The sequence below is a fragment of the Zerene cesonia genome, chromosome Z (genome assembly GCF_012273895.1).
Source record: "Zerene cesonia ecotype Mississippi chromosome Z, Zerene_cesonia_1.1, whole genome shotgun sequence".
NCBI lineage: Eukaryota > Metazoa > Arthropoda > Insecta > Lepidoptera > Pieridae > Zerene > Zerene cesonia.
The window spans coordinates 4,458,289-4,470,529 of NC_052122.1; the positions used below are offsets into that span (position 1 = coordinate 4,458,289).

At 35.2% G+C, this 12,241-nt stretch overlaps 1 protein-coding gene across 1 annotated transcript; it reads right to left on the reverse strand.

Annotated features, from left to right (window-relative positions):
* Positions 1–1,062: 1,062 nt before the first annotated feature.
* On the reverse strand, positions 1,063–11,451 carry LOC119835560 (SET and MYND domain-containing protein 4-like). Its single transcript, XM_038360466.1, has 15 exons — positions 11,177–11,451; positions 9,530–9,788; positions 9,135–9,315; positions 8,587–8,734; positions 7,787–7,939; positions 7,176–7,313; positions 6,692–6,899; positions 6,221–6,416; positions 5,741–5,837; positions 4,736–4,919; positions 4,138–4,285; positions 3,392–3,529; positions 2,967–3,046; positions 2,381–2,457; positions 1,063–1,977 (listed from the first exon to the last, which is right to left on the reverse strand). The coding sequence occupies exons 1-15, from the start codon at positions 11,320–11,322 to the stop codon at positions 1,782–1,784; spliced, it is 2,349 nt and encodes a 782-aa protein (XP_038216394.1). The 5' UTR covers positions 11,323–11,451; the 3' UTR covers positions 1,063–1,781.
* Positions 11,452–12,241: the final 790 nt, after the last annotated feature.

Below are 12,241 nucleotides of genomic sequence, written 5' to 3' on the forward strand. Positions count from 1 at the left end.
TAGTTTCGGATATAGCCACGGGTAGCGCTGACGGTAAATCAGTTTCTCCCCACCATGGCTTCGCACTGAGCGAATACACAATGAGGTTTCAGTTTGAAATATAATAATACGAACGATGTATTTGCAATACAGTTAAAACTTAATTTTAAATTCTACATAATATATTAAAAGCTATAGTTACGTAGGTACAGTGCGTATAATTTTGGACCGCAATAATTTTATTTTCGATATAGTATTAAAATTTGATAGATTCTCACGTAGATATGATTAATATGTACTACTTAAGCATTCCTTATATATTTAAATACATTTAAAGCTGATATTTTAATATATGTACTAAAGGTGTAATTTAGCCTGGATATAGGCACACCTTTACCACCACCCTGTGGACACACCTTTATATCTACATTTTAATAGAAGAATCAAAATTTATTGCACACTTAATTCGCATAGTAAAAATCACATTTTGACGAAATTCCGAGATTATACCGGTGATGATAAGAGTGATAATAGGATAATATAATTTTATAAAACCTATAGATTTAGGATCTTAATTAAAATACATATTTGAGATATGAAAAGGCAATACTATTAGCGAACGTTTATGGCGACCTATTGTAACTATTTTATATTACCATTTTATCGCAATGTAGCATTTATTAAATGAAAATCTTAGTAAATTGTCTTATCAATTATACTTACAAATATATAATATAAATGTTCTTTTTTCGATTTTAAATATATCCATTCTATTAAATTTTAGTTTCGTTAGATAATAATCATACCGATATATTTAATTTAACCATATGACTATGAACAACACTTAGGGGGCGTCCATAAATTACGTGAGGTGTTTAAGGGGGGGCCAAATAAAATCTTTCCAAATCTCACTTAGGGATTTTAATTAATAAATATAAGCTATGGCAAAACTTGATACATTCAAAAAATCCTGAAAAATGTCTCACGGAATTTATGGACGCCCCCTTATATACAAAAAAGAAAAACAAAGTAAAGTTAATCAAAATAATACCACCAAAAACGCTAGCTACTCCCAAATATAAAACTTGGCTTATAATAGTATATTCAGCATCCCAATCCTTATATTAGAAAGAAACTAAATCATATTTGTCCTAAACAAACGCAATAGTTTTTCAATGTCCCAAAATTAATACTGGGAAGTTTAATGAGGGAAAAGATAAGGAAATAAAAATAAAAAAAATGAATAATATTGTATCTTTAGCGTCATATTGTCACTTGATACAATTTTATTTGTTTCTTTACGTGTTTATTTCTAGAATTTTCAGTAAAAATTAATTGTAAAACTACAAACCTAAATAAACTTACTAAATCTTCTTAGTAATAAAGTATTAAAATAGTGGAATTTGAAATTTTAATTAAATAATACATCCTCAAAATACATACAGAACATACGGAATTCCCTACTTCGCATTTAGGTATATAGGTTACTGTAAAATCATACTAGTTTTTTTTAGGGATCACAATAATTCCCTACTTTTTTCATAGCTATCCTGGAATTTAGCACTCTGTTATTTTAAAAGTAATGTACTATTGAAAAAAAAATACATGAAAATTTTTCAATCCTTAATGGTTATATATATACATACTTTCAATCCTTAATAGTTCATAGAAAGTTGAGAAAATCGCAAAACTCCAGAATTTTCTGTTCTAACTCATACTCTTAACAGAATTTTCCACGATATAGCCAGAACTCAATACGAGATAAAATTGAGACTAATTTCTAACCCTTTGCTTCTTAATGTTTATATCTTGAGGTTATAGTGGAAGTTGTGGTGTATACAGTCCGTAGCGTCATTAGACCTGGTGTCAGCAACGAGCGAGGCCACGAACGCTTCTTGCTTCTTCAGCCGCTTCACCAGAGGCTCCCAAGAGCCGTAGTTCAGTTCCATCAGCTGCACCGCTTTCTTCACTATTTTGTGCGTTTCTAAACACCAATCTCTGAAAGATGACTAAGAATAAAAAAATGTGCAAAAATTTTGTTTTACAAAAACCTAATCCCTCCTCAAAATGTCAATGCTAGATCAAATTTAAATTAATTCACACGGCAGCACAAGCTTATAAATAAAAAAGGAATTATCAGAATCAGTTCTCCCAGTCAAAAGTTCTAAGGTGACAAACAATTAAATACAGTCAAATTGAGAACCTCCTACAATTTTTTAAGTCGGTTGAAAAAAAAAGGTCAGGATTTAGTTTAAAATCGAAGACAACACAGTATATATAAATACTATGAGATTTGATTCTTTTAAATTGTAGTTTGTTGTCGATATTTCTCATAACAAAGCTTTTGTCTTTTTAGACACAAATAGAAACACAAATATTAAATAAGTGTCGCATAGTGTACCTGTAGTCAGTGTGTCGAGGCGAGTGTATAATTCTCTCCAGCATCACGTCTGATAGTTTACGCAGTTCGTGCGCAACCTGAAATTATCACATAGTGTTTTCGCTTCGCATTTTATATAACACTAGCTGCGCCCGGCAGATTCACCCGCGTAAGTCTGTATCCCGTAGGAATATCGGGATAAAAAGTTGCTTGTGTGCTATTCCAGTTGTCCAGTTATCTATGCAATAAATTTCATTGCAATCGCTTCAGTACCTTTTGCTTGAAAGAGTAACAAACATACATACCCATATATATAAATCCATCCTCACAATCTTTCTCATTCATAATAATAGTAGGATAGGATTTCATTCACATAATAATTTTCTTTGTTACTTTAAGCTTCTATTCAATGCAAGTCCCCTTGCAATTGATCATTACTGTACATCCGTATTATGTATTATCACAGTCAAGCGAAAAAATTAATCGAAAATATTAGGATTACAATCATGAAACAGTACACACTAGAATACAGATAATAACAGGGAATTCAGTTGATAGTCATAATTAAAAATGTAATTTTTATATACATACATAATTTATAGTTTACCTCCACACTAAAAGAACCAAACTGATACTCGAGACTTTGTATGTTTTGTTTGATGAGCTCCACGCTTTTGCTGAATTCACCTGCAAACAGTAAATGTATTACATAAAAATATATATATTATTAACACAAAACGAAACAAATTAGCTCATAGACAGCATTATCATCAGCTCATATATGTCCCCACTGCGGGGACACGGGCGTCCTTTAAAGGTTCCGGCCATAATCCGCTCTACGTTGGCCAAGTGCACATTGTCAGATGTCACATACCGTTGAACTAAACGCCGGCAGGAAATCGTCATTTTCCATCACCGTTCCGCAACAGCGGTGAAAAAAAAAAAAATTTCTCGCACGCTCGTCCGGTCCCGAACCCGTGACCTTTCGCTTCAAGTCCGAGCCCCCAGCGTCCACCAGTCCCGGAGACTCACCAACGTCCGCGTAGATCCTCGCCAGCCGGTCGGCGGCCGCCCGCAGCGAGCCGTGCTGCCGGTGCCACACCTGCTGCTTCAGGCGGTACGACGCGTGCATCCGCTCGCAGCGCTGCTCCGCTGTCGGCGCGCTGTCCGCTGAACAAATTTAACATTATTTATAAAAAAAAAATTTTTTTTTTTTAAGTGAATACTTCTTACAGGAGGAAATAATTACAAATTTCTGAAAAAATCAATACTTTTTTTATATATAAATCTGTAGCCACTAGACACAGCCATTGCAAAGGTTCTGATAATAAAATAAGAAAATCGTTGGCCTCTCGGGACGCACGTCAGAAGTGATGACTTAAACCGATACAATATGCCTGAGAGAAAGGGAATATCCGACAGATTATACGTTATCATTAGTACCATTAGCCATTTTTTAATATAAAAAATATAGCTCATTGTAAATGTCTTTAGAATAATGTATTTACTTGGTTTTTGAATCAATCACACAAACTCTAAGGCATCAAATATTACCATTTTGACTGTACTAAACTGAATCCCTATACTTGTAGTGTTTAATTTAGAATTACTAATATACTAATTACTATATTTATTAGTCTCAACTCTGTCCTGCTTGAAACATTTATATAGATAAAAGATCAGGAAGAGGCCTTCGAAACACAGTTCATAGTTCACAGTCTGTATTATCAAGTGCTAATGTTTCTTTGAGAAATATATTAATATTATTATTGTAACACCTTGCACTGCCAGCTCTTCTGCTCGGTCCAGCAAAGCCAGCGCCTTCTCCGGATGGAAGGCGGTCTGGCACTGCTGGCACTTCGCCGTTTTGCCCTGCCACGTGACTGGACCCTTGCACGACTGGCACGCGTATGCGCTGAACACCAACTGGCCACGGAAAGATTTAGTGAAAAACCATTACCGTTGAAGAATAAGTAAATTGTATATGTATTAATTAATACATGTATTTTAATAAGCAAGGTGTATAAGTATCTTATTGCCTATACCCAACTTTAATTTTCATACAAAATAGAAAATCCGACAATTTGTTTTTTATTCCATGATAGGCCAAGCGCTTGACCACGATCTCGCCTGATGGTACGCCCAAGATATGGCCTAAGATGGAGCGCGCTTCCCTAGAAGATACCTGTTCTCTTGGAGACCTCCAGAATATATTTACCGGGAAACATAGACTCAGAAAGCATGTTCCCGTCCCTAGGCGGTTCGAGTAAAGAGTAACGAAGACTACATATTATCCAAACGATGTGAAGCAGACTATGTCACCCCAGAAGTAACAAAACATGACGTGCCCCCCCCCCCCTCGCGCCCCCCACTCACACTAGTGTCCCGGTCCCTGGGAGCGCAGGCGGCGCACGCGCAGTGGAACATGTACTGCGCGCGCAGGGCGGCGCGCCGCGCGGCGGTCGGCTCGCGCGCGCGGTGCGGCCCGTAGCAGTTGTGCACGCCGGCGCCGGCGGACAGCTCGCGCGACGCCACTATTATCAGCCGATTCTTGTAGAACCTGTTCGTGATGTCGGCATTTTATTGTAACACCCTTATTTATACGTGGCCGTCCTAAACCGACCTGGCTGCGGACAATCACAGCGGAGGCCAAGGAAATCGGGAAATAATGGAGCGAAATAAAAAGGAAATCTCTATCGAATAGAAGTAGCTGGTGGAGCACTGTGCTGCAGGGCGGAGGGCATTTCTACCCCAGCTAGGGGACATAGGAATCTAAGTCAAGTGCCCTTACTTATATTCTAAATGTTGGTCGCGGACGTATACTAAAACCAGCTCCCGTGGCCCCTTCACTAAAACAGCTCGACGGAACACAGTGCGATTTTAGTCAGTGGGAATCCGACATAACCCACAGCTGCTTCTCCGGGCGCCGTGGATATCTATGTAAAATTTTCCCGCTCAAAAAGAGGAGTATTTGTTTGACGTTCATTCACGACGCAATTAAAAGGTTTTATGATATGATTTTTGTGTCTGGGGATAGTTAAGACTTAAGATGTTAGAGATTGATATATCAGTAGGCTTAATTTATGGCGGGGAAAAATCTCATTCCAATTGAATGATACATTGTGACGTGCATTTAAACTACTTCTAGCTTTATAAATTCCGATAGATGGCGCTTTATTAAAAACAATTACTTCTGAAGCCGCGTTTCATTGATACAATGTAATCTTTGATTTCATATTGGTTGAGACAGTTCTTAATTGTCTCAATAGCGTTTGGTGCACCTCTTATGTGCCACGCCCACTCAGGTGTACCTTACGTTTGGCATTTATACGCATAAGTTTTTCTTTCATACATGTTGGTTAATATGAAAACCATACACACCTGTTAATAATATTGGGATCACAGGAGTGATTCATCATGGCCGCCGACGGGTATATCGCTGTAGCGCGTCTCACTTCTCTCTCAGTGAAAGTACGACCTAAAAACGCAAAATGGATTAGTTAATTGTTCTACTAAATAACTATTTATTTCATGATATAATCAGTAGTATGAAATAATATAAAAATAGTTCTTAGAATCATACACATCTCCGAACTAGCCATAGCTTCCACTGTTAAAATTTTAGAAGTGGGGATATTTATATCATGGGATAGTGATTTCTTTATTTTTAACCTATCATAGGAAATTCTCACCTACAAAGAGGATATTTATATATCCTATTTTTTAAGTCGGATCAAATATGCACATGGTGTGTAAATTTGATTAAAATCGGTCGAGTACTTTAGGAGTACGTCGCAGACAAACAACGTGGCACATAATTTACATAGATTAAGATAATGTTATTTTAGTTACACAACACACCATTCCCATCTTCACTCGTCGTGCTCAGACTTAATGCCGCGTGTCCATTGCACACCAGCTGGCCCAAACTCCTCAAGATAATGGACGCCGCGAACAGACGGAGCTCCGAATCGCTCAGTGTACACGTGACTTTAGACGGAAAGCTCTCGAAGAATGACGTGAACTTCTCCAGGTACAACGTGAGCGTCGTCGCCGTCTGGCAAATGGAAATAAAGATATATACTAGAGAAGATAAATACTTTTTCATGTGTTTAATCGTGTGAGGGAGATGGAGTGGAAGTCAGATAGACAGAAAGAGTGAACAATGACACTTAGTAGTTACATTTTGCTTTTGTATACTTATGTAATGTTTGGTTATTAAAAATCCGTCAAAATCGGTTCCACTACTACGTAGGCGGGACAAAAAAACAGACAAAACTTTAATTAATTATAGTGCTTTTATACAACATTAAAAATAGTCCTCTAACTAACCAGAGCATACTGTATATAATCCGTATTGTTCATCTTATCGAAGTTAGTGATCAAATTAAACATCCTGTAGAAGTTCGGCTGGTCGCTCTTGTATATCTGTATGTTGCACACACGCCCGTAACTCTTGAACAATTCTGATGCGGTTGTCGGATTCGGTAGGCGTTGGGGCGGCGCGGGAAATCCATTATACGCACTTATTAGCAGCACTCTGTTTAAAAGACAAAATAAAGTGAGATTAAAAAAATGCTGTTTAACCAATTATAAGAAAATATGACTATACATGTTTATTACAAAAAGCATTTTAACTGCTTTTCTTCATTAACCTTTCAATTATAGAAAATAAACACGCTTTAACGATAAACTCAAATAGAATATTAAATTAGTGTTATTGATTTTGGATAATAGGAACTATCGAAGCTCACTAAAGCTTTCAACCATTCATTGACAGATTATACAATGTTTGTCTATTGATTTACTCGCTCACCTCAGAGCCAAGTGCGCGATCCCAATAGTGGGGAACAGGTCGCTCTGTGCACCAACACACTCGTATCTATGGAACATGGTGTACGCCCTCGATCTACATTCCTCGCTGCAATAGACACTGCGGGAGCATCTGATGCATCTAAAATTATAAAATAAAACCATAACATTTTATTGACGTTTTATCTGTGTATAATCTTGTTTGAAAAATGCCAAAATGCATCATCATCGTCAGCCCATATATGTTCCCACTGCTGGGACACAGGCCTTCTATGAGGGTTCAGGCCATAATCCACCAGGCTGGCCAAGTGCGGGTTGGCAGATGTCACATGTCGTCGAATTTTCGATTCTCGGACATGCCGGTTTCCTCACGATGTTTGCCTTCACCGTTTCTAGCAGTGGTGATGTTATCCATTATATCGACAAATTTATGACATTAACAAATTTATTTTGGCACGCACGCGTCCTCGAACCCTCGACTTAACGATTTTAAGTCCGAGGTCCTCACCATTGAACCACAGCTGCTTTTATAGCTATGTACATATTTTTTAACTCTCTTTGAATATCCCAGTAAATTATCTAGGTGTTTAATGTAAAATAGCTCTTAACACTAACGGCAAAGGGTTGATGTCCGGCTGGCAGCACATCTCGCAGACGGGCTCCTCGGAGGGCAGGCTCACCCACGCGTAGGGCTCCTCCGAGAACAGCACGTCGCCGCGCTTCAGAGCCTCCTTGGTCACCACGTGCCGGCCCACTGTGTCGCTTCGTCTGAAAATGAGACACATTTTCAGTATGATATCAACATATATATATAATTCTATTCTTATATGTAATTTTTTTTTGCTTTACGCTGTATTTTTTCTGAGTAAAAAGCCTTAGCCCAATCCAAACTATATATTTCAGCATAAAATTTTATGTAGATATAATAAACTGTGTTTGTCAGAAAGTGTAACAAACATTCATCCATACATACCATCCACACACTAAGGGCTAGTAAGACAATTATTTTATTATTGCTGAAAAGCAACTGTTTTACACTATTTTACAAAATCATTTCGCGATATGAAACTTTATGAGGTTATAAACATCATATTTTGTTCTTTCACAGAAGAAAAAAGTTATATACATTCTCTTGTCATAAGTTTCAAATACACTGTTCAATGGTATGTTAAAATACTCCTTCAAAAAATCTAAATGGGTCAGTATTTTATATATATATTAGAAATATATACAAATTCGCTGTTCCTGCACTAGCGCTTGCGCAGAGCAGATATAACACAAATTACTATAATTTTATATAGTAGGGACGCCACAGAGCAGGTCAGTATATCTAACACTATCAATATAGTCAATAACTAAATACAATATAAGCAACAACCACGAGTTAGTATAGTATAATCTATGTATAGTCATACCGCAACTCAATAGCATTAGACGCAGCATTAAAGTCAGGATTCAGCCCCATGTGGCACTCCGGCAGCACCACAGTATCATCTTCTTCTTCCTTCCCCTCAATAGCAAGTAACTTCCTCTCTAACATTTTCACGTGACGCTCGAATTCGGCTAGAAAAACATTTATATATATGAAGTGAAATTATTGAAATGTTATGAATTATATCATGAAAAGAGTCTCACTATAACAGCCTACCTGATGATTATGAATAAGGCAAAGGGAAATATTGGTGGTGAGTACTACAGGTCTAGTACTATGAACTATTCCCATTCATTTTATATTCTTAAAAACAAAAAAGTTAAAATTACTGTAAATACAAACACAAATTTAATTTGTAATATATTCTAAGAAGAACTCCACCTTATTTATAAAAATATGTCACTGTGTTGAAATAAAGATGAATCTAGCAGGTATTAAAATAAGAGTATGATTTTTTTTATAGTTATATGACAGGATGAGAACTTTAACCAGACAAACCAGTAACAATATGCGATTATTTTTTATATGTACCTGTTTGTGATACTGATAGTTTGAGTGAATGTGCATGTACTGAGGCGTCGTTGATAGATGCTTGAGCCTCCGTTCGTTGGTGAAGTTCGATGTGGCAATCAGCTCGTCGTAACAGAAGCTTGTGCAGCAGTTCCCGCTTGTAACCATTCTTGATTGATAGTTCAATATCTGACAGGCACTCCTGTGAATGTTATTTCATTAGTATCTTTTTTTTTATTTATTTGCATGTAAAGAATAATGGTTGTTCTTGCTAAGTGTCCTTTATAGGTAATATAAAATAGGTATGTGTTTATGATTTTAGTGGGCTTTCACTATTAAGTGAAGGTATCTGCTTGAAAATTAGTACAAAAAAAATGTACATTACTATTATTAATAAGCCCATATAAATGAATCACCTTAAATCTTTTCAGCCGTAATAGCGCAGCAGATCTATTTGCAAGCGCCAAAGCATATTCTGTTTCATTTTGTTTAGCATATATAACACTCTTTGAATAACATTGGTAGCTTTCTTCAATCAGATTTGCATGATATTTGTCATTCCCTTTCTGCCTCCAGAGCAGGGACACCTGGTTGCATTTTAAAGCCGTATCACTGTCACTGGTTTTCCTGGCATAACTCATGTTCATTTGCTGCAACCATTGGGACAGGATTTTCCTGTTAAACAGAAAGACAATGTAAGTCTTATTTATTATCAGTGCAACAATAGCACTGTATTTAACCCTTGTAAGTCTAGGAATTTTCTTATTTATGTAATAGCTCACTATTATTATGTGTAATTTGTTAAAATTTTTATGATAAAATAATAGATTATCACACTCTAAAAGACATGATTGAAAATCAATAATTATAGGTAATGGATAATGGTATATGTATCATAATTATAAAATTAGAAGGTCAATATCAGATATACGTAATTTTATGTTGAAAATTTATGTAACCATATTTCACAAAATTAATTAATGGACTTGTTTTTCTTTTTTCAAATAATCTTTACCCCAATTACCAAAGTGTTTTCTAAATATGTATCAGAAAGATTAATGGAAGTATGTGTTTCAAACATATTTCTTGTTTATAATCAAAGCCATTTATTTCATTAAATCTATACTAATGCCTTCCTCAATAAATGGGTTATCTAAAACTGAAAGAATTTTTCAAAACGGACTAGTAGTTCCTGAGATTAGAGTGTTCAAACAAACAAACTCTTCAGCTTTATAATCTATACTAATATTATAAAGCTGAAAAGTTTGTTTGTTTGAATGCACTATTCTCAGGCACTATTGGGCCAATTGGAGAAGATCTTTCCATGTTAGATAGCCCATTCGGTGAAAAAGGCTATAGGCTATTATATGTACCAACTGTGCGCCGAGGCGTCATCTGTTTTATCAATAGAAATCCCCATGGACATAAGATTGTTCTCCTTGGCAAAAACCAGCCTATGTCACTATCTAGCCTCTTAACTATATTAAGATACAATAATCATATCATAAAACAAATCAGTGAAAGAAAGGCAAACAAGCACACTTTGGCATTTATAATATAAAGGTAAGGAAGAGAAAATATCTGTTTCCTGGATGTTAAACCAACAATAATAATTCACGGGAGGAGTTTATAGTTTGATAATTCACCTACAATCAGTTAGTAAGGTTATTTGCACTATGCAAATGAGAATATGGAGAATCTCGACAATAAAATTTAATAGCAGACAAAATGTTATGTGCTATATTTGTTATTATGATAATATAACAAAACCACACTGCAATTAACATACTGGGTTCATAACAGTGTCCAGATTTCAGTGCAGTCCAGATTTTTTTCTAAATTGTCAGATTGAGCAAGGCATTGCTTTGAGTGTAATATTTTTTAGAAAATTGAATAAAAGAAATAAATTAAAAAAAACCCATTAACTCAGCTAAGTAACTAAATTTTGTTCAAAAATTAAACACACAATTGCATTCACAAATTTATGACAATTATTTTAATAATTTTTTTTTTCATTTATTTACTGCTCAGATTCATTTAAAAGTTAGTAATTTCATACTTACTTAACACCTTCATTGTTGTAGTAATAGTTCATAGTATCGATTTCATTTTCTGTAGTCCTATCGATTTTTTTCTCTTCTGAGGATAACAACAACAGCAAAATTTCCCATTGCTTTGAACAATCCGCAGGTAAACTAGTGCTACTCATAATAAAATGAAAATAATATTTTTCAACGGCCAAAAAGCTTATTAAAAGTCGATATTATAATTGCTGAATTGCGAAAAATATTAACACAATTTTAACAATTTTTCAAATTTTAATAAACCGATGAAGAAGTCGATGTCAATATAATATAAAAGTTAAATGTGATATAAAATTGTAAGCATATAAATGTCCACATTGCAACTTAAAGATATATTAAACATTAAACAACTAAATGTTTGTGTTTAGGCAAAATTTTGCAGGAGGTTATAATTATACATGTAAGTTAAAGTAATCAATAAACTTATCGAGATCCAATCTGTATATATGACACTTTGTTTTGGTCGCATTATATCTGCGTTTGACGGGTACGTTCCATTACAGAAATTTTAAGATGAAAGATTTTAAGATGTAAAGTGGGAATATCACGTTTTATTCATGCACAATAATCAAACAATAATAATTTTTCTTGGTTGTAAAGATAATAAATCGAGATAATTGTTACTGTAGAACCTTTGAAATACCTATATCATATCTGACTAGGTACATAATAATATTTTTAGAGGGATTGAAATCTGTTTGTTGGTTTCAAAGTGTAGATTAATATACTTGGGTTGGTGCTTCTAAATACTATAGAATATTAGCTTTTGGCGCTATTATTTGCTCTATGATCGGCGCCAAATATATTTGCAAAAAAAGGCAGAATTGCGACGCTGTGTAATTTTTGAGGATCAAAGTAAAATCTTAACTGCTTGGCAAAGAGATATTAATATTTTATACCCTGGGCAATTATTTTGCTTAAGTGAACAGTCTGTGTAAATTGAAATATTTAATTGTCGTTTAAGAAATAACATAATAAATTAGTAACGGCCAACGGGTACGTGGAAACTTTAAAAAAGGACAAAGACAAGCAAACGGATAAGTA